This window comes from Macadamia integrifolia, chromosome 7 (genome assembly GCF_013358625.1).
Source record: "Macadamia integrifolia cultivar HAES 741 chromosome 7, SCU_Mint_v3, whole genome shotgun sequence".
Taxonomy (NCBI): domain Eukaryota; kingdom Viridiplantae; phylum Streptophyta; class Magnoliopsida; order Proteales; family Proteaceae; genus Macadamia; species Macadamia integrifolia.
The window spans coordinates 36,437,763-36,461,470 of record NC_056563.1 but is presented as its reverse complement, the minus strand read 5'-3'; the positions used below and the strand labels follow the sequence as shown (position 1 = coordinate 36,461,470).

At 39.5% G+C, this 23,708-nt stretch overlaps 1 protein-coding gene across 6 annotated transcripts; it reads right to left on the bottom strand.

Moving 5' to 3' along the window:
• Positions 1-1,050: 1,050 nt before the first annotated feature.
• On the bottom strand, positions 1,051-23,077 carry LOC122083906 (histone deacetylase 19). 6 transcript variants are annotated; one of them, XM_042651841.1, is made up of 8 exons: positions 22,757-23,076; positions 20,760-21,318; positions 19,079-19,519; positions 14,910-15,140; positions 3,387-3,457; positions 3,254-3,311; positions 1,851-1,922; positions 1,051-1,407 (listed from the first exon to the last, which is right to left on the bottom strand). In XM_042651841.1, exons 2-8 carry the CDS (start codon positions 21,285-21,287, stop codon positions 1,303-1,305), a joined length of 1,506 nt encoding a protein of 501 aa, XP_042507775.1. In that variant the 5' UTR covers positions 21,288-21,318; positions 22,757-23,076; the 3' UTR covers positions 1,051-1,302. The 6 variants fall into 6 exon arrangements, with proteins under 6 accessions (XP_042507775.1, XP_042507773.1, XP_042507776.1 ...); XM_042651839.1 differs by having other exon boundaries at positions 22,795-23,076; XM_042651842.1 differs by having other exon boundaries at positions 22,874-23,076.
• Positions 23,078-23,708: the final 631 nt, after the last annotated feature.

Here is a 23,708-nt window from a genome sequence, read left to right as displayed (position 1 = left end):
TTTATTATTTTATCTTTTAATAAATCCATTCTGCCTGCATACCAAATTCATGGGAGGGTAATGAGCTCCACTTTTACGAAAGTCCAAAATACACAGGTATTTAAGCCATGCAGCCTGGATGATTTTTTTCTTTTTTTTTCCAGGACTGGTATCAATAAGAGGAGGGCAATGGCCTAATCCACAAGATGACAAAACTTTAAAAAGCCCCCGTTTCCACTAAGAAACCAAAAGAAGATTAATCATAGCCCCATCAAAGACTTCTTTTGTCAAAGACACTCGCTTTTGCTTATTTGACCATGTAAATCTAGAACTACAATTAGGTAAATCAACAAACCCCACAAGTATTAATGAAGCTAAAAGCCCCATGGCTGGTAGGAGTCAGATATAAGATCAGTACCTCCCAATTTCTCATGAGAAAAACAAAGGGGTTGGTTAAAGTCGTCATAAAGCAGAATAGGACGGGATAAACTGGCAACATATTCAGATAATCTATTCCCGAAAACAGATTTCTCAACAGATGCAAGGGGGGCATAGATGAATAACAAACACCATAGGCAATTAGAATAGGGGTCAGTAAAGAAAATTGAGATAAACCGCTCATTGTATAAACTAGACTCTACCGAGTCCTCTACAAACCCTAGGGTTTTGCAGGAAAATTCAACGCCCGTCTAGACTTCACAAGAAGGAAAACAGTAATTAAAGCTAACGCAGTAATTATTTTTTACTTGAAAGAAAGATTACTATTTATATTGCCACATCATCATAGACAAGGCCACATCAACTCGACCCAAAAAATAGCCATTCCAGTATGTACTATTTCTATTGTCTAACCTTTGTATCAGGCTTCAAAGCAAACACCCATCTGGAGAGACTGCACAGACAGCAGAGGCAGAGCAAGAGGACCAATATCCCACCTGAGTGAGTACCTGACCCATCCAGCCCACCCGCCTTACTTGATAGGTCCCACCCAACCATCAAAACATAGCAATATAAAATTTCCAGATGTACATTTACAACATATGATCAACTATAACTACACAAGATAAGGTGTAAACCATCAACACGAGACAACTGTAATAAGTTTCCTATAATCAAGATACCATTTCACTGTTCCAGGAATCAAAATGTTAGAAGTAACGTCCTTCCAATAATTTGTACAGAACATAACCTCACAATTAAAAACCTTTTCCTCTGTTATAAAACTTGACATAAATACAAAAACGAGACAAAAGAATACAGCCAGTCGAGATTTACAGATCACAGCTGTGATAGTGTTAGAAGTCTGTACCAAAGTGCTCATGACTAAGGGTGCATCTTAACAGACTGATCAGGCAGCTTGTTCATATTTTCTTGCTCAACTTTTATGCTGACTGGTTCATCTATTGACATTGAACCCACATCTGAAGCCTATAAATAGCAACAAAACCAGAGAACATCAGGGGAGCAAGACAAGGTAATAGAACGGAAATAAGAATAATTAAGTAGAAACCCTTGACTTGTCACTATGGACACAATGACATGGGACTTCCCGGGGCCGAAATAACATCTGCCACCAGCACTACCATCTGTAAAGTAATGCATGGGAAGCATGATATTACCCTACTTTATTTTAGTCCCAGGCATCTTATGCCAAAGGAAACACACCGTAATTGAAAAGTAGAACCTTGTTAATGAAGACACAAAAACAGTTCACACTAGGAATAACCATTAACAATGACCATTAGTTGACCTGCAGTTTAGAATAAAGCAGTCTTTGCCATATATTATTACAATGACATTATTAATGGTTACTACCACAACTCTAAAACATAGGCCAAAAATTTTCCTGTCTAGTGCATTTTTGGCATCACCTTTGAGAAAGAGATATCCTCTGCTGTCCCGTCCACCCCTCTGGCATGCTCTGCAATCCCTTTCTGATTTTCCTGAGTAAGAGTAGGTCTAGGCTTAGAACAATTTGATGTCTCTCAGAATCCATAGTTTATGAAACCTTTATTGGCCATTTTTACTTGGTTTGGGCCTTGGCATCCCAGCTGATCAGTTCAACTGCTGGGTCAAAAAATTGTGATGCGATAAATAAATTTATTACAGCTACAATAGCTTACATGACCAACAAGACAACCAGTTGAATGGGTCACAGAAACCCAACAGGGTCAACTGGAATCCCCCGGCTGGAAATAATTTTCACAAAATTTACAATTTCCCCATTTTCTCCATTTCATACTTTTAAACTTCCACATTTTGTTTGTTAATCCATTTTTCACATAATATTGGAACCTAGCATTCTTTCAGTTTGATGCCTGGTCCAGTATTAAAAAGCATCGTCCATACCACCTCCAACAGCTCTCCTTCAACTTGTTTCCCATCAGCACCACTCCTAAATCCTTCTCAATTTTCCATTTCTTACTTTTATCTTTGGGCAGTGATTAGATCGCCCGGTATGAGCTAGCTTGCTCACTCAACCATATTACACAGAGGAAAGAAATAAGCATATCATGTAACACGTATCCCTTTAAAACTTAAAAGGAAATTTTATAGAACGGTTATACGACCAATAATGACGTATGTCAGTACAGACTGAATGTTGGGCAGTAAAAAAAAAACATGCAAACAAACTTCATGTGGCTGCAATGAGGATGTTCCAGTGGATGAGTGGTAAAACTAGGAAAGATAAAATAAAGAATGAACAAATTCGAGCAAACCTGGATTTGCATGTTGGAGTTTATGATGGATCCTACTAGGATTGAATACCCCTTGGTAATCTAGTCTTACATTAATTGGTATCAGAGCCTAACTGAGCGATTTGTTGTTGTATGTAATACAGGATGGCTATATGTCACTAATTGCAGTAAGCCTACATACAAAGCGTATTTGTGTGGAAGGCATTTTCCTTTATAGTAGTAGTAGTAGCTGGTGTTCTTGTGTACAGATGAAAGCATACAAATATTAACTCGAATTGAAGCCCCACCAAAAAACTTTCAACAGAGCTTTATCATAGATGCTCTAAACTGGTTCAACACTGGTTTCAAACAAACATGTTATTATTATCACAGAAACTTTACAAAAATTATTAAATGGACATTGAACTCTCAAAGAGCAAGTATACTCAAATCAATGGACACCAAGCAGAGTTGAGAGGCTTTTCCAAGAAGTTTTTTTTGCGGAGGGGGTGAATAAGTTTTCCAAATATTTGTGAGTCTGACCAATCAAGTTACAGAAATTAGGGCCAGGGTTAAAAAAAGGAACAGAAACATACCAGATCTTTAAGCTCAGGCTCTATAATTTCTCGTTTCACTTTGCTAGGCAGAGGCTTTCTGTAGGTGGTACAGTATATTAGTAATAAGTAAATACCACTAGGGGGGAAAGGAAAAGAATGACCATGGAAGTACCGTTCATCATCAACTTCCATGTCTGAATCAGGATCCCATCTTTCATCTGCATCATCTTGATCTTCATCTGCCTGGATCATCAAGCATGTTAAAATCATTTCAGTAATATGAAACTAGCAGAAAGTTGTGAAAACAATAATTACGTCTCATACTCTCCCATGTCCTATAACTAGGTTATTTTACTGGAGATAGTAGGTATAATCTTAGCATAAGGTGTTACATGTGCTATTAAACGTTTTCGGCCACAGTGGAGTCTGGTCTGACATGGGAATCTTAATATGCAAATACATACTGACATAACGTAGAGTCCTAGAGGCAATTTGATGCTGACACGGTACCAGTAGCAGTACCAGAGAGGGAAAAAAAAAAAGAGGACCAGAAACCATGACAGCTGATACACCATATTACGACCAGCCAATAAGGACTTGACACGTGGTTGAACCATTGCAAATAGGATGAGCAGACGATCAGGCGACCTAACTCCAGAACAATCAGATGGGATGATCAGATGACCCAACTCCAGGACGGTCAGACGATCAAGCAACCAACCCCCCTGTTCGCCAAGAGAAATCCCGTACTAGCTACTTACGTGTCACCAAGATCCAATGATACTCGTAACCATCTCTAAACCCAACTAGAGCTAACAAACTTAACCGCAGTCAGACAGTTAACTAACTCGGGGCCATATATGGTTGGATCAACCATTGCAACCACGGTTACTTAACTTGAGGTTAACCATAGGTTAACCGTTAGGATCTTGGTTTACTCGTGATGAAATCAGCCACCTCAGCCTAGAGAAGGACAAGTCCACCAATCCCTAGCAGGTCCAGGTCATCAAGGAAAGGGACCATAAGACCATTGGGAGCATAATATAAGAGAAATTTGGCTAGAAGGTGAAGGTACGCAACTTGAAAACCCCCAGTCCAAGAACAAAAACTGGATTTTGGTTTATAGGGGCGATTATCAACTTTTAAATGCGGAAGTTTTTCTCAATTATGAAATTTTATAAATCTTATCATGTTAAAACATTGCAAAAAAGCAAAAATCCAGTAAAATAATCTTTTGTTTTGATATCCATAAAATTATTTTCATTCAAGTGATTTTAACAATATTTGCACACTTTAAAATAAGTTTGACTAGAACATAACTTTGTCATTACAACTCAAATTTAAGTAATCTTAGACTTGTTGGAAAGCTAGTTTTATACTATATCTAATACAAAAAATCTTATGTAAAAATAAAATCATTTGACCAGTCAAACTTATTATAGAACAAGAGCATTTCTTTAAATGCTGCTTTTTTCTATGATTTGATGTGGCTAAATGTTGATTTTTAATGACTTGATTTGGCTTAATGTTGATTTTTTACGATATAAGGTATATGTAACTTACTAAATAATGTTAGGAAAGAGGGAAAATAAAAAATGACACTTGGTCCCCTTGTTCACTTTAAGGTGGGTGCCTTCTCCCATAAGTGCTTAGACAACCCTCCAACGACTTGGTTCTCTTTGGCGCCGTGACAACCATGCATACAACCATGTGTTGGTGATTCCTTTTCCAGTCTTTGCCTCAAAATTTGAAGAGCTATGCAACTCAGAAAACGGCTTTAATTGGGTACAAAGTAGGGCAACTAATCAGTAAAGGACGTTTTGGGCTCTCTACGCTCTCTCTCCAACGCCCTATCCCATCCTTGGATATATCTCAATCAGCGGCACATCCCTAGATAACTTGCAAGTCCATCTCCTACCTTCTCTCTCATTCTCTCTCCAAATCCCTTGAATCTCTCTCTACTTTCTCTAAGCTCTCTGCCTACCCCCGATAATCCCTTTACGCTCTCTCCCCATGCCCAACTATCTCTCCCCTATCTATCCCCATCCCTGATTATCTCACTCCCCCTAATCAATCTCCACCTCTTGACTCCCCCCAAATCTCTCCCTCTCGCCCCACCCCATGACCCTCTCTCTATGTTCTCACCCACCATCCTTTGTCACTAAAGGGGCAACAGTCGAGTAAAAAAAAAATAAGGAAAGAGTTGGGTCCCCATTGCTCTTCTCACTCTGAGGTCTTCATCACCGACCTTCTCTCCTCCCACCAACATCAACTCTCGCCCTACGCACTCACTCCCCATCCCCAATGCCCTCCCCAACCCCATCCCTATGCCCAATGCTCTCGCGCAACCCAACACCCACAGTCCCCCTTTTCCCATTAGCATTAGGGCCTGAGACAGCGCACCAGGCACAACCCTTTTATTCTCGAGTGTTCGCCAACATCACTACAGTAAGATTCTCTCGAGACTGTCTAGTGGGGATCCACCGGTTATCATTGTCTCTATTGGGGTAAGATCTTTCGTTACACTAGGATGGTTAATGAGGTGGTAAATATTTATGGCAGGGAAATTCCACTATTTTAGGTATATGGGGTCAATCATACATAAAGAAGGGGATACAGAGGATATGTTGCCCACATAATTAAAATAGAATTGGTTGGTTGAAGTGGAAAGGTGCATCTGAAGTATGGTATGATCAGCATATTCCTTTAAAGCTTAAAGGGAAATTTTATAAGACTGTCATCCGACCGGCTAAGATGTATGGAGCGGAATGTTGGGTAGTTAAGAAGCGGCATATAGATAAACTCTCTATAGCGGAATGAGGATATTGAGATGTATGTGTGGCAAAACTAGGAAGGACAAAGTAAGGAGCTGAGTTGGGAGTAGCTCTGATCCATGATAAGCCACATAAGAGTCATTTAAGGTGGCATACTGGCATGGCTTGATAGAGTTGCCTCCTAAAGCAATCCCGTTTGGTTCCCCACAGCCCAACATGAGTACCAGTGACAACCCATCCCTTACCCTGGAGTAAGTGAATGCTCAATGTAAGCCTTCAAATGCTCTAGTTCGAAGGATTGATGATTCAGATTGAAAGAGCTAAAAGAGCCAAGGGCAGGCCTATAATAACCCTAGGAGAGGTGGTGAGGAAAGACATGCATAGCCTAGGCCTTCAACTGCATATGACTTCGAATAGAGGCGAATGGAGAGCAAGGATTCATGTAGCCAACCCCATTTAGTTAGGACAAGGCTATGGGGGTGTTGTTGTAAGAAGGATCCCTATATGGACTTTATACATCCATAAAAAGCAATAATAGAGTCCCTAGAAAGTTAATTTTGCAAATGTAAAAGAAAAAAAGTGTTTCGAGTAAATATATGTGCATAGATAAAGATGTGTATAATGGTGTAATGAATAGAATAAGAACTAAGGGGGAGAAGGGTAGTGATTCCCAATTATAATTGGATTAAATCAAGGATCAGCTTTAGGCCCATATTTGTTTGCGCTTATCATATCATAGACAAGCTAACTAGGACATTCAAGACCAGAACCCTTGGTGTGAATTTTTTGCTAATGATATTGTTTTGATGGATAAAACAAAAGCAAGGAGAATACAAAGTTGGAATATGGAGATCAACCTTGGAATCAAAAGGTTTTAAAATAAGTAAAACATAAATAAAGTATATGGGGTGTACCTTTAGGCTCCGTTTGTTTCGGCGTAAATTTTTATGTGGAAAATTTTCCATGTGAAAATTTTACATGGAAAAATTTACATGTAAAATTTTACATGTTAAAAAAATTTCCAATGTTTGTTTTCAGGAGGTAAATATATGAAGTAAAATGTTACTGTAAAATTTTCTGATATTTGTTTTCTCATTTATTTTACATGTAAATTATTCAAAATAGTTACATAAAATACTATTATAACAAATTTGAATTAGGACTCCCATATTATATGATATTCTACCAATAGCGGTCTTGGCTTCTAATTTGTCAAGGTGGCTGGTAGTGAATCTAGTGATGCCCATGTAGCTAGACCTTAGCACAGACCTTTTGAGCCACAAGCACTGGATCGCAGTGCTCAATGGTGAGCCCATAACTCAACTTCTTCAAGCGAGCGGTTATATCAAAATACGTAGACTCTTGACAGCGGACTCTCAAAACTAAAACCAAATTCAAATCGAAAACATAAAAGGAACCTCGAGAACCTCTTGTGTGAGGAATTTCATCGAACATGTGACTGAAAGAAAATTTGAGCTGGCTTTGTAGCAAGAAAAGGGGTATCCGACTCAAAGCACCGGATGTATATAGAAAGATCAGAATAAGAGAAACCAAAATCTGAACGGAGTACTTGACAGTGATGCTAGCGACAACATTTACCCTGAGGATTGATGGGAGATGGCGGATCGGCTGAGGCTTTGTCGCACCTAAAGTTGCCGGAATAGGGGTTGCCAATGACATCCTTCAATGTCCAAAGGTATATGAAGGAGGCTTTGGTCTGAATCTCTCAGTTTGAGGCGACTGAGTCCCATAATCGACAGAAAAGAGAAATGAGGGAGTGGAAGGAGTGGAGAGAAGGAATTTTTGTGGGAGTGGGAATAGGGTTTTTTGAGAGAGAAAGCATGTGGGATTTACATCAGCGTGAAAGTGAAAACACTAAGGCCATAGAGATGAGGTTGTTATAGCTGATGCCGGCCACAAAGAAGGAAGCAGTGCTGGTGAGATTAAAGCTTGCTCCACCCATGGCATTGCCGATAGATGTGAAGACTAAGCAAGGAAGGCGACGAGGCTGGTGGTGATAAGGAGGCTTGAAACCGATGCTTTGGAATCCCAATGCCTTTTGGATAATGGAAGCGAAGCTTTAGAATCCCTTGAGCCTCTTTGCCTTCGTTTTGCAAACGAAGCTTTACCGAGATTGACCATGCAAAGAAGGAATATGGAGAAGAGGAGCAGAGGAGCAGAGGAGATGAAAATGGAGATTGGGAAGAACAATGACAATGACAAGCAGAGGGAGAAGAATTAGGAGAGCAGATTCGAGGAAGAAGGCGAGAGGACCGAGTGAAGCTCGGGGAGAAATTGTCGGGAATGGAGAGTTTCAAGCTCGATTTTACCAAACACAATTTCGTAAAATTTTACGGACAAATTCTACGTAAAATTTGTCAAGGGATTTACCAGAAAATAGGTAGCATACGGTAAAATTTTCCTTGCTGAAAATTTTCCAAATCATGAAACAAACAGCGGAAAATTTAATTTTACTGTAAAATTTCTTTTACCGGACATTTTATGTCGAAACAAACGGAGCCTTAGTAACAATAGGGTTGATAGTGAGATAGTAAAAATTGATGATAGCTCCATTGAAGCTTTGAGCATTATTGGGAGTGTTATTGGAACTCCATTGTTCACAAACCAGATGACTATATCCAAGGATAGGTTATCCTTTGCTCGCATTTACGAGAGGTTCATGCTAAAGACTCCCTACCTTATTCATTAATGTCATTCAAGACAGTGAAGTGAGCTTCGACCAAAAGATTGTGTACGAATGGAGGCCTCTCCACTGCTGTGAATGGAAGGTTTCGGTCATCAAGTGGGAAGTTGTGGTGGCTCATCGGTGAAGGTTGCTTGGAATTATTGGGCTCCAATAAAAAATAATTTTGTTATGCCCGAAGTTGTAGAGGTGCGGCTAAACCAGTCAACTTCAGGATAGGTATATTCCAGGGAATGCTCAAGCTGATGAAGGGTTCTTTAGGCCTCACCAAAGATGAAGAAACAAATCTCAAAGGCTCACCAAGGTCGGAAGTGGGATGGAGCATGAAGCCGGGTAATTTGGCAGTGTTGCACCCGGATCAGGGAAAGAAGTTTTGGAGCAGTCAAGAAGGTAGTAGCGAGGAGAAAATTAGGTGGATCCATATGGAGCGAGAGGAGGGGAAGGTGTTGAGCTGGATGTTGAGGGGTTTCTACACCAAGCATGCTTCCCACTTTCGGACTCCACATGCATGTTCCCATCTTGTTTTGGGTATGGGGAACAACTTTACATTTATGGGCTTTGAAGGGGAAGGTGGTCTGTTGGGAGAGGCTCTAGGGTTGTAACTATGCAACATGCAGTATGTGGTGGAAGTAGCCGACTGGAGTTGGAGAAGGGGGGTAGTTTTAACTTCCTCTTTTAAGCTTGTGTCTTCTAATGAATTACTGCAAACCCAAACTTGCCTTTGATCTCCTTGTCATCCTCGAGAACCGCTTGGCCAACCGTGGGTATGGAGGTCGAAGGTGGTTCGGCAATGTTGCACAACCTCATAAGTGAGGCTTGTATAGATGGTTGTGTGGCGGATGGATACTCCTCTGTCCTCACCTATTGGCGATCCTTCTTCAAGAGATGATGTTGAAAATACCCACAATGGATTCTCTCCATTTTATGCTGGTGTGGCTAATGAAATTGGGGGATTTCTAATTGTGTTGGGTGATGGAGTGGGCCACGATGGTGATTTGCTGGAGTTTTTGGGTGGTAGGGGTGTGTCTCCCAGTCTCCTTACCACTTAGAAGGTGAAGGAAATGGAGCAGATATGCATGGCCAGTTCGCTAGTCCTTTGTGCGTATCTAGGATAGCTTTCACTAGCTTGGTGAAATTGATAAGCTTGTGGAGTGCTCCCCAAATGCTACCCCGAAGCTTTTTTACCCATCCGTAGGGTCTATGGATTTTGGGTCTCCAGCATTGAGAATAATCACTCCAAGGGCAACAATTCACACTTAAGGGATTCATCTAATGTAGTGCATGTAGATCAAGTAAATCCTTTCATTGCCTAAAAAATCGTCGTGGGGTCTGGATGCTTCCTCCCAAAAAACAAATGGGGAAGAAGGCCAATTTATTTCCCTCTAGTTCTCGCCCTGCTTCGACAGCTAGAGTTACTAGGAGTACGCCTAAGTGACTTTTATTTTGGGTCGTCTTTCTTTTATATTGAAGTAGTAGTGGTTTGGATCCTCTGTCTGGGTTTATGGCTTTTTGGGATGGTCCTTGTATCCTCTTCAAATTTCCTTTCCAACTTGATTAGGTTGTAGAGGCCATTGTTTTTGTTGTGGAGCTCCCACTGTGTATTTTTTTCTTCTTCTTTTTTTTTTTTTTTTTGAATGTATTTTATCACCCAAAAAATTTGATGAAAGGGAGATACCACAAAGTTAAAATTTTAGGTAGGTTCAATTATAAATAGAGGAGAAATAGCAGACGATATTGCACAAAGGATTAGAATAGGGTGGATGAAATGGAGGATTGCGTTCAGAGAGTTGTGTGGTCGGCATATTCCATTAGAACTCGAAGGAAAATTGTATAGGATAGTTACATGACCAGCAATAATGTATGGAGTTGAGTGTTGGGCAATGAAGAAACTACATATAAACAAACTAAAAAGGGGCATACATAATGCCTAAGGCTCTTACCACTGTGCGGTCTGTCACAATGTACTCAACCTTACCCCTACTTTGCAAAGAGGGTGTTTCCCGACTCAAACCCACGACCATTAGATCGCAATGGAGCAACCTTATTGTTGCACCAAGGCCGGTCCTTATATGAACAAACTTAGTGTGGCTGAAATGAGGATGTTAAAATGGATGAGTGATGAACTAAAAAAGATAAGACAAGGAATGAACATATTATAGCTAATTTAGGAGTAGCTCCGATACATGATAAGTTGCAAGAAAGTCGTTTGAGGTGGCATGGACATGTGCAACAGAGGCCTTTGAATGCTCTAGTATAGAAGGATAATTTGATTCAAATTGAAGGAGCTAGGTAGGCCAAAAATGACTCCAGGAGAAGAGGTGAGGAAAGACATGCATAGCTTAGGATTAGTAACAAGTATGCTTTGAACAGAGCTTAATGGAGCAAAAGGATCCAAGTGGCCGACCCCATTTAGTTGGGATAAGGATCCATGTAACCAACTCCACCACGTTATCTTTGTCTATTGATTCACAGATAAGTACTTCTAACGATCTTGATGCCCCTATTGCTCATCGTAAAGGTGTCCGTAGTTGTACTCAACATCATTTTTCCAATTTTGTGTCTTACTCTCGTTTATCCCTTGCTTACCATGCAGAGGCATTATCTCATTTTGGTTGGAGGACAACAATGGAGGAGGAGATTCCGGCCTTAAAGGAAAATAGGACTTGGGATCTTGTGCCTTTACCAAAAGGCAAGTGCACTATTGGATGTCGTTGGGTTTATGCTATAAATGTGAATCCCGATGGTTCTCTTGCTCGTTTGAAGGTCTAGTTGGTGGCCAAGGGTTATGCTCAGATATATGACATTGCTTATTCAAAGACATCCTCCCCAGTGGCTAAATTCGCTTCTTTTCGCATTATATCCCTTGCACCCTCCTATCATTGGCTTTTCTATCAATTTGATGTCAAGAATGCTCTCTTTCATGATGACTTACATGAAGAAGTGTATATGGAGCAACCTCCTGGGTTTGTTGCTCAGGGGAAGTCCAGTTTAGTATGCAAACTCAAGAAGTATGGGCTTAAAAAATCTCCTAAAGAGTGGTTTGGCCGGTTCCCTGAGGTGGTTCTTAAGTTTGGGACGTCACGATCCATAGTGAGCATTCAGTCTTGCATTCCCAATCTAGTGCAGGGCGGACACTTCTTGTTGTTTATGTTGATGATATTGTAACTACTGGAGATGATTTTGAAGGGATTCAGAACTTGAAGACTCATTTACAGCAGAAATTTCAGACCAAAGAATTGGAAAGCTGCATAATTTTTTGGGTATTGAAGTGGCTCAGTCAAAGAAAGGTATCTCTATATCACAGCGGAAGCATGTACCAGATATTCTTACTGAGATAGGAATGTAAAGGTCTAAGCTTCTGGATACTCCTATGGATCCTAATTAGAAATTGACAGCTGAAGATAGAGATGTATTGGAAGATCCTAAGAAATATAGAAGGCTGGTGGGAAAGTTGAATTACATGGCCATAACCCAACCAAATGTTGCATTCCTAGTCATTGTTGTCAATCACTTTTTATCCTCTCCTCGGACTTCTCATGGGATACCGTCAATCGGATTTTGAGGTATCTCACATTTGCTGTAGGATGTGGTTTGGTCTTTTCTGATCTTGGACACAAAAGAATTGATGCGGATCCGGAGTTCGGTAACCCGATTCAGATCTCTTAGGGGCCCATTTAATAGTGAAATAACCAAATATCAAGAATAAGGAGCGGCAAAATCGTAAATAACATGGTATAATGGTAGTTCTGTAAAAAACTTGAAGTCTCTAAGTCTCTAATAAGGAGTGGCAAAATCGTAATTACTGGGAACTCATCATAGGAATAACAAGTGAAGGAATAAATCGTAGAGACAAGGGAATTATTGGAAGGTTAAACAACATAGTGGCAAGATGTAAATAATAAGAAAAGCAAGGACAAAATGATAGTTAGGGGTAAAGCTATATAATTAAATTGAATAAAGGAGAATAACATGGGTCGTCCTCAACCTCCTCATACCTAAAACCAGAAAACAGAGTAAAGGAAGGACTTCCGAGAGAGAGAGAGAACTCATTTCCTAGGCCACGGTTTGGTCGGAGATTTCAGATGGAGCGTCGCTTGGATCAAGCCTGCTAAACCCTTAACAGTTATTGGTTCCAGCAACCAGGAATCTGAAGACTTGAGGCTGCTGAAAGAATAATGGTGGAAGAAACTCAGAATCGTCTAGCTGCATATCTAGTTTTGATTTCTCACAGCAGGAAAATCCCTTGGAGACGATGCCTTCAGAGTAGAATCGCCTGCAAAGGAGGATCTTATACCTGAGAGACCAAATCCCTTCAGATTAGAGATGAGGGAGTCGAAACACTTCTTCCAGTTCTGCTTTACCTCAAGTTGCAGGATAGATTTTGGGGTCCAATAAATTAGGGATGGAATCACCCCTGCTGGATGCCCCTTCGCTGGAAATTTCAGATACGAAGAAGAAGGAACAAGAGAAATTGAACAAATCTCTCCCAACCCTAATGCTTCGGTAGCCACAGCAAATGACAGAGAAAAGAAAAAAACAAAGAAGAAGAAGGGAAGGGGGTTCTCGTACAGCACTCACACCACACTCACGATGAGCAATTTCTCCATCAATTCATTCAATTCTCCAAATCTACCCAATATTGTCCAGCAATTACATATAAATAAGAGAAATACATCTCAAGAATGGAAACTTGTCTAATAGGAAATAAACTAAAATTGGAAATCAAAATACTACTCCTACGTATCTACTCCTAAAACAAAAGAGAATCAAATATACTAAAATTGCTTCCCTAATTATCAACTATGGTTATTATGTTTTTGTTGGCGGCAGCAACTTAGTATCGTGGAAGAGCAAGAAACAAACAGCGGTGACCAGATCAAGTCCTGAATCAGCATATCGGGCAATGGCCCATGCAACATGTGAGTTGATGTGGGTAAAACAATTACTTGCTGAACTTGGTTCTAAGGACTCTTCCTCTATGAAGTTACAGTGTGATAATCAAGCAATTGTTCATATTGTCTCTAATCCAGTCTTTCATGAGAGGACAAAACACATTGAGGTCAGTTGTCATTTTATTCGAGGGAAGTTACAAGAAGGAATAATTTCTACAAATCATGTCCGAACTGGGGAACAATTTGCAGATGTATTTACCAAGTCTTTGGGGAGTGGGAGAATTTATTATATCTGTAACAAGCTGTGCATGATTAACATATTTGCTCCAGCTTGAGGGAAAGTGTTAAAGAGTTTTAGGTACTGTTAACATGAACAGTAAAATATCTTCTCTTTTACCTTTTTTGTTTTGTTGGATGACTCTGTCCCTATGTAATGTGTAGCCCTACTGCTAATATATTGAGCCTGGAGTTTCTATCAATTCTGAAACTCCGAGGTCTGCAGCCACCTCCTCTGCTCTCTTTCTCTCCTAGTTTTCTTGTTCTCTAATTTACAGTACTATTGATTCAATACCTGAGTCACTTTTAGTGAGGAATCAGAGATTTTATCTGCTTGGTAATCCTAACTCTTGACATCCAGGTTAATGCAAAAACATTCCACTGATTAAATCAAGAGTTCACTCAGAAGCTTCTTATCTGATTGAAAAACCAAACTCAAGAATTTAATTGTGAATGGGGCCTCTGGGCCACCATAATTTCCCATATTTCATCTCCTCAGTAATCAGGATCAAGACCCACAATTAGCAGATCCTATCTCAAAGATTTGGATTCATAAATTCAATATGACAAGATGATTCTCCGCTGCATGATCCACATTTAAGTTGTCGAGCAAATGGTGTAAAAAATAAATAACCGTGATCTCCTTTAATCAAGCCACATGTCATACATCGAAAATTGTGGAGCTAAGGTTTTCTTCATGGACAATGCTTGGACTGTGATTCAACAAATGACGAGTCCTGATATCCTTTAATCAGGAAACGTCAAAAAATATTAGTGCCATAAACTTCTCTAAAGATCTTGTGACAGTGTTGACTCGGGATTTTGTCTTTCTGAAATGCAGAACAATCATTCATTCACTGGGTGAGAGAGAAATTAGAAGAAAAAAAAACTGTTCACTGAAAATGAACTAGTTTACTTGAGATAGCTACATGACTAAACTCCAAAACATGGCCCTTCCCAAGAAGGATATCATTAAATTAAACAGCGAAATGACAAGGATAAATTACAGAATAAAAAATATAACAAAAACATGAGATCCTGGAACACACCTCAGGCAGCTCAGTATCAGGTGGCCGTTCCTGAAATTGGACACTCGGTGCATGCCGGAGTTTTGAGAGACTGTCAAGAAGCTTTGCTCTAATTTCATCCAATAATTGGCGTGAGTTCTTATTCTCCATATTACTAGGAGCAACATGGAGTGTATAATCCGGACCAAAATACTCGTAATATTCATGCTGTGGCATCTTGTCATCAACTTCTACACCAAGTGCAACTCCCGTCTGCTCAAATATTTAGAAATAAAAAATAAAAAATGTTTCTTTTAGAATACACTACAAGAGATACGATAGGAAGAAAAGAAAGTTCCCAAATACACCATATAACCTAACAATGCCAGATTCAATTTCACTAAGGCAATAAGTGAAGGACAATGTCATATGCTCTTTAACATCAACAAGGCTAACGAGATAAATTATACACCTCATCAATTCATTCCCATAAAATAGTCAAAGCCACTGCTTAGAAAATGGCATTACTGGCCAACAGGTAAAATCAGGGTAGACCCATGGTTTAAAGTATCAGTACGCATTGTACCGTATTGGACCTTACCGATACAATACATGGAAATTTTAAAATCCTTTTGTATCGATAAGTATCCTACGATACATACCGATACGCACCGATACGTACCGATACTCCATGAAAAATTAAAAATCAAGGTGAAATGTATGTTTCGATATGTATCGGTGCATATCAGTATGTAACGACCGATACATATTGATGAATTACGATATTTACCGATACTATATAATGGCTAAGATGGGTCATTTTTTAAAAAAAAACAAAATTTTGAGGGGTTTTTGTTCCAAAGCTGCGGCCAACCATTTTTCTCTTACTAAAATGGAAATAAAGGTTGAGAACGAGGATTTTACATTTATAGGACAACTACAAACCTTGGGTTCTTCTGCGATACTCTCCATTTAGTGTTTATACATAATACATGTTATCTATAGCTTTTTTTAACTTTTTTTTATGCAAAAGTGTATAAAGAAGTGTTTTCTATCCATTTATGTGCATATCTTTAGCGTGTTTTAGCATATCTCTGATACGATATGATACCCTCCGATATGTATCTTAATTTTGGCGGACCGATACCGATACTTTAATCCTTGAGTAGATCCAGGATTTTTTTGTTGGTGGGCGGGGGGGGAGGAGGTTGAAAACTCTATTATTATAGTGGATTTGATAAAAAGGGATTCATGAACATATGTCATAAATGCCATATAGCATCTCGAGAGATCCAAAAAATAAAAAATGAATAAATTATAGGCTCCATTCTCCCTACTTGAGTGAAATTATAGGTTTAAAAAATCTCCATGAAGGAAGGGGGAGCAGATTTCACTTGAGGCTAATATAACAAAAGGGGCTAACCTTTTAAAAATGGAAAATGAATATATTAATCAGATACATTCTACATTCTAGGCCATATGATAGAGATAGGGCCAAAATCCTACATTTGGCTGCATTAGCCCTTTCGTGTTGCTTAAATCAAGTCATTAAACCTACAAAGCTTACAAGGTTACCTCCTCAAAAAACATTTTTCCTTTGTAACATAAAAGGATTCAGATGTATAACTATTACAGCAAAGAATTTAGACATACAATGGTAAGATATTTCACAACTCAGCCTTATCCCAACTAAATGGGGTCTGCTACATGGATTCTTGCCCTCCAATCAGCTATTTGAGGTCATACTGGATACAAGGCCTAAGCTATGCATTTCTTTCCTCGCCACTTCTCCTAGGGTCATCATTTTAGATCTACCACTGGCTCTTTTAGCTCCTTAAGTCTGAATCAAATTACTCCATACTGAAACATCCAAAAGCCTCCATTAAACATGGACATGCCACCTCTGTTGAACCTTGATCCTTACCTAGGTCACCTAAGGTAAGGATCAAGGTTCAAACACTCGTATTTTAGTCTTCATACAGACTGAAATTAGCAAAATTTCGACCGAAACAGTGCATTTTCTCACGAGTTTCACTTGGCCATTTCAGAAGGAAAACGACAAAAATGACCGAAATTATGCTGCTTTGCCTCCTGTTTTGTCTCGAGCATGTCGAAAGTAGAGAAACTTCACCTAGATTTTGGAGAAATCTTGAACTATGGTAACGATTCCTGAAACCAGCCAAAACAAGAATCACAGACTATGGAAAGGTTTGCAAAATTCAGGAGAAAACAAATAAAACAGAATCAGAAAATCAGAAACTCAGATGTGACAGAAACTCTGGTCGAATGTAATTTTAATATAGGAGGAAAAAAATATATCAGAGTGATATGATGGATAAGACACTGAGATCTGGTCAAGTCCTATTCATTTAAGGAAAAACTTATAAGTTATAATAGAACTGCAGGACCAGATACTAGAGGCTCTCAATTAGATCAGAAACCAGGATTCCAAGCTAGAACAAAACTGATATGTGCAAGGACTGACGTGTGCACTGAAGAAGATGGGAGGGAATGAGAGGATTTGAACAATGGAATCATCACCAATGGCCTAGACTGAAATAACCGCCAATCGACTTGCTGAATCACCACAGTAGAAAATTCTTAATCACCAAAGAATTTGAGGTAGAAAATCAATTTCACTCAGCATAAAACGTTGGGAGGCTGCAAACAGCCTTACAATAAAAGACTTAAGAAAGGTAGATTCAAACTGGCCCTAGGACAACTGAGAGGTAAATAGGAATCATTCCTTATCTAAACATGAAATCTGGAAACCAAATTAAACCACATCCCCTCCAACCGCAGGGTAAGAAGAAGACTCCTAACATAATTAGGAAAGCTGGAAACTCTATGCAGGATAGGATTTTATAAGATATTACTGATCCTGATTACATCACTACAAAACAACAACTCAGCCTTATCCAAACTAAATGGGTTCGGTTACATGGATCCGATCAGAGTCAACAAAAGAAAAGTACAAGTACAAGGAAAGGAGCACACAACAAAAACAGAGAAATCTTACCAAAAAGGGGTCGCGTACATGGATTCTTACCCTTCAAAAAGGTCTATCCGAGGCCATACTTGGGACCAGACCTAAACTATGCATGTCATTCCTAACTACATCTCCTAGTCATTTTGGGCATGCCCTTAGCTATTTTAGATCCTTCTATCAGAATCAGATCACTCCTCCTTACTGGGGCATCCTCGGGCCTCCGTTGAACATGGCCATACCACATCAAATGACTTTCTCACAGCTTATCATGAATTGAGTCAACTCCCAAATCCGCTCTAATATGATCATTCCTTACTTTATCCGTCCTAGATTTGCCACAAATCCATCTCAACAACCTCATCTTTGCCGCATGAAGCTTGTGCATATGACACTTCTTAACAGCCCAACATTCCGCATCGTACATCATAGCTAGTCGAATGACTGGCCCATAGAACTTTCCTTTAGCTCTAAAGGGATATGTCGGTCACACAATACTCCGGACACACCTCTCCACTTCATCCATCCCACCTTAATCTTCTAAGAAACATCATCATCTATATCACCTTCTTTATTTATAATTGACCCTAGATACCTAAAATGATCACTTTTGCGGTACCTCTCTTTCCTCAATCTACACCATTATATCATCCATCATAGTGCGACTATAGTTACACATCATATACCCCGTATACGTTCTACTTATCTTAAAATTGATTCCAAGATTGATCTCCATAGCTCCAATTTAGCGTTAATTCTGAGTCTTAGTCTCATCCACCAAAACAGTATCATTAGCGTTAAGCCAGATTACATCAGTTAGGAATAATATAACTATCTAAAAAACGATCCCACAACTGGTTTTAAGAGAACCAGTAAATCTCCAAACCGCATGGTTTGGTTGAACCAGAATATGGTTCAAGTGGGGACCTAGGCCCTGTTTTGGGATCTGGCCTGGTTCTTATGGCTATATTTGAATGAGGTTGTTTAAATATTGTTATCACGAAATTTGTTAGATCTTCACCAATATTAAGTCTAAACTCCAGATTTTAGCTTTGGTTAGTTACGTACCCTTTTTTCCTTTTGTTCTAAATGATAATTTAATCGAACTGTGGGCAGGGGGAATCCATCTCCAAGAGGGAAAAGGGGAGAAAATAAATCTATATAAAAAGTGAAAAAAGAAAAAAGAGTCTTTGCAGGAGTGGTTACAAAGAAAAGGGAATCATACCTCATAACACCAGCAACGAGCAACATTTCGGATGGTATAACCACCACCACCGAGCAGCAACAGGGGCACATTAAATGATCTCATGTATCTAACACATTCTGCATGGCCTTTGATGGAAAGATTGAAGCAACCTAACCTGTCACCAGATAGGGAGTCAGCACCACACTGGAGAACCACGGCACCAGGCCTAAAAATTTCCATCACTTTCCCAATGATTGGTTTGAACAAGGACTGGTAACTCTCATCATCAATTCCGTCATCTAAAGGAACATTCAGGGAGTAGTACTTCCCTTTCCCATATCCAATATCACGTATGTCCCCTGTACCAGGGAAATAATCACCAAATTTGTGGAAAGAGACAGTCATGACCCTGTCAGTGGTGTAGAAAGCCTCCTCTACACCATCTCCATGATGGATATCGATGTCCACATATAGAACACGCTGCACCATGGATGTGAAAATATCAACAAATATGAAATGGGAGGGAAAAAAAAAAGAGAATGTGTTCCCTACATGAAAATTGAATATAAATACATTCTTTTACAAATAACACGGAAATTTAAAAAAAAAAAAAAAGGAGAACAAAATACAAATGAGGAGACAACTAGCCTCTGAACCTAAGGACCAAGGGCATACACATTTGTGCAACATGAAAAAAAAAAAAAGGAGGCCCATATGACAACCCTAAAGCTTGAGACATAGCACCATCTGTACATGTAGTTTTTCTTTTTCTTCCTTTTGCTTGGTCATCACTTGGGTGCGACTTCAAACATTTTCTCTGCATGCAATACACATTGGTAAGGTTGCTCCATTTTGACCAAGTGGTCACGGGTTTGAGTCAGGAAACAGCCTCTCCAAGAAGCGGGGGTTAAGGCTATGTATATTGTGACCCCCCAGACCCCGCAATGGCAGGAGCCTCGTGCACTGGGTACACCCCTTCTTTGGCAATTCACATGTGTATGAGTTCTTTCTAGACAAATATCTACATCTCCCCCCCCCCCCCAATTCCTTTTTTAAAGGAAACAAAGCGAACTAGTAAAGAGTGTGGCAGTGCCAAGATAATCCTTTGTTTTAGTGAAATTGGGTTAGGGTTCAGAGGATTCAGTGGTGAATGGTAGGAATAAGGTAGGGAAAAACAATCGGAAATTGAATAGTTAAAGCCATGCATCGAGGGAGCATGTAAAGTTAAGGAAAGGGGACATTGTTTCCCTCTTTTCACAGTTCCAAACATTTGTCACTCAAAGAAACCTCACCTTAAGTACAGTAGGGTTCCCACTTTTCCACATACACCTAACTAGAACCGTTACAAAATCCAACCAGAGGTGCTGGGATTTTGGGAAATCTGACCAGAAGAAGTAGGATTTTGTGGTTCTCTCAGATAGAGCTCAGAACAAGGGTAAGTCCCACCAAACTTTTTCATTTTATTGCACACTTCCGTAGAAAGCCAAACACCAGACAGAAAATGTATCTCACATTTTTCCACTTCATCTTAACTTCCCTATGCTTTCACTTCTTCACACTACCTCGTGTTTTCTTGAGTCCAATCAAACCTAAGAGAATGGGCATGCAAGTGATGAAGTGGATTCTTCCTTCAATTAATAGCGTTGATTTTTTTTTTTTTTGGTGAAATATAATTGGGAGGAGGGGGAGGTCTAGGGTTAGAGAATTTCATGGGACCAACCTCATGTTGCTTGAGAAGTTCCAATATTGCCAGCACAATATCGTTAACATAACAAAATCCAGAAGCCTCACACTTCTTAGCATGATGAAGTCCACCAGCCCAATTGATAGCAATGTCGCAAAGCCCATGGTTTAACTTCACAGAACCACCTACAGACCCACCAGCATAAGTCTGACAAAAAGAGTACAAGCCATCAAATACCGGGCAGTCTTCACCTACATTGAACCTCTTTAGTTGCCTTAGCTGATCCTGCTGTGTTTCTGGGGTGATGCCCCTTAGGAAGGAGATGTAATCATCAGCATGGAACCGGCAAAGATCTCTATCTCTTGCAGGAAAGGGCTTCAAAACCTGCATATTTTGAAGCAATCCATAATGGGCAAGGAGAGCATGAGTCATCCGAATCCTATGTGGCTTCATTGGGTGGCCTTGCCCATAATAGTAATTGCCAACCTCCGGATCATAGAAGTACGAGACCTTTCTTTTCACCCCATCAAGCCCAGATGGAAGAGAATTGCCGCCAGTTTCCATCCCCAATCCAGTATTGAGTTATAATTTGACACTGAAATAGAAAAGAGAAAATAAGAATGACTAAGAATAGTAGTTTGAAATTTAGAGAACCAAAGACAAAAGCAAGGGAACTTCTACAGAAAGGGAAGGCTAGATGTGAGAAAGAATAAAATTAATAATTGCAAGCAAAGAAACTCTAACCACTAGATTCTATGCAAATAAACACCCAAGCGGAGGTTGGCCAATTGGATGAACTATGAAGTCAAAATACACCAACATCAAAACATGCATTTGAGAACTAGTTTACTCTTTGCTGAAAACAAAACTTTGTTGATTGGTTTCCAATGGACAAGGAAAAACAAGTCCCAATTCCCATAACTACATGAGAGAGATCAACCACTAGGACTGTCAAGTTGAACTATTGCAAGAGTTCTTCACACAATCTCAGGGTAATGCATGATTCAATGGGTTCACTAAACACAACATTTTGAATCAGTGCAAGAGGTGGTCAAGCCATCCTTGCTTTTGACGATTCAATTGAAGCCATAAAGAAACTATACTTATCTGATTTCACATCGAATGTCATATGTAAATTGATCACTCACCAGTTGCATAAAATTCATGACTTTAGGTACCATGACTGTCAAAGGATTTCGCTCGAGGGAGTTTTTCATGCATGAAAGCAGTAAGTGTTTCTGTCCATGTTACCAAATATTCCACATGCAACATTGACTTTACATATACTGAAAATATGAAGAATCTCATTATTCAACTACGAATCATTCCAACTATTGGAACTTGACTACAGGACATGTTTTGCAATCATCACTCTACCCATGTTCCTGCCCTCTTTTGAATCATTAATCATCAAGTCTGTGAATACCTCGACCCATATCCTCTTCAGCTCTTGCCACCTCCTTTCTGATTCTTCCGCTAGAATCTGATAATTTTCCCTCAAGAAGCAAATATAAAGTCTTAGCCGTCCACATGGTTATATGGAACTATGTTACCATCATTTACAAGAAGGGTGGAGGAACCGTTGGATATAACTTAGAAATCGAACCGCTTCAAAAGATATTTGCGCACCAGTCTAAATTTTACATGGAAGTTAAAACTACATAAGAAAGCACAGAAAATCTTTCCACGCAGATTCATACCCTTATGCCATTGAAAGCACAAAAAATTCACTTCACAACAAAATCGGTTGGATCTGCCGGTATAATTGATAAGTACCAACAAATATCTATATAAAACCCTAGATTCCAACGAAATGCACTCTCACAACAACAATTCTTAGAACACCAGCTAAACATTAAACTGATCTCATATACGACATTAAGACAATTCAAAAATCCCAGCTTCTCTTTACCAAACAGAGGAAAAAATAAAAGAGAAAAAAAAAATTCCATATCATAAACTTGCAAAAGAAATTGACAAGGAGAATAAAGAAAACATCGCAAAGGAATTATTGTGCAGCAAAGAACTCATACTACTAGAGAGCCATTGACAAATGATAACAAAGACAAACCACGCATGAAGAGAGACACGAGTAACACAAAAACACGATGAGAGAGATTTCACCTTCGGCAGCCCTCGAAGTTACTGACCCTGAAGATTCCGCCGGTTAAGCTTACATCTACTTGTTTGAGACTAATGTGCTCTTGTTACCTAAAAAAATTGCGCTCTATCGATGCAACTCTCTAAGCATAACTACGTATTTATTCATCGATAAAAAGATCACTGGCCGGTCGCGGAGAATGTCTGCCCTGTTTGTTTGATAGAAGTAAGTAGAGAAGGTAAACAGAGGTCGAAACTTTATTTCCCTATGCTTCGTTTGGTTGTAAGGGGAATGCACATGTTTTTATGTAAAGTGGAATTTTTTTTCTAAGGGAAATAAATTTTAGATGTTAGATTGTAAAGAAAATATATTTTACATGTAAAAACAATTTCACTTATCCATTAAAATTTCCCTTCTTATTTCCCCACCAAAGTAGGAAGAAAAAATAAAACCCTACTCTCACGATCTCTCTCTCCTTGCTCGTGACTCTCACCCCGCTCATGGCAGACGATCTCTCTATCTCAACATGCTTGAAATTCTCATCTTAGACGATCTCTCTCTTTTCACTTAGAGCCACAGGCAACATATGTGCTTTGAACGAAGTTGAATTTCGAGGACGACAAAGGAGGAAGTTGTCAGTCCCATTACAGGCCTTAGAGAAACAACAGCGTGGGTGCGCAAACGCAAGCAAGAAACTCTCTCATTAGAAGTTTTTCTACACTCTAAAGACCAGGTTATTCATGAAACCATCCCCACTTTTTTGTTTGCAAAAATCATTTAAGAGAGATTTTTTACCTCTTCCTACCCCTTAACCTTCAATTTGTTGAAGCCTTTTGTCACCTGTTATATCCCATGAGGAGAATTGGTCCTCACTTGTACTCCTC

What these genes read in the sequence shown, in the direction of transcription:
- LOC122083906 (XM_042651841.1), bottom strand. Translation starts at nt 21,287, where the DNA reads ATGGAAACTGGCGGCAATTCTCTTCCATCTGGGCTTGATGGGGTGAAA. An exon ending in AACTTCTCAAGCAACATGAG is followed by an intron (nt 19,520 to 20,759) that starts GTTGGTCCCATG and finishes TCCATGGTGCAG; the next exon opens with CGTGTTCTATATGTGGACAT. An exon ending in CTGATACTGAGCTGCCTGAG is followed by an intron (nt 3,458 to 14,909) that starts GTGTGTTCCAGG and finishes TTGATGATCCAG; the next exon opens with GCAGATGAAGATCAAGATGA.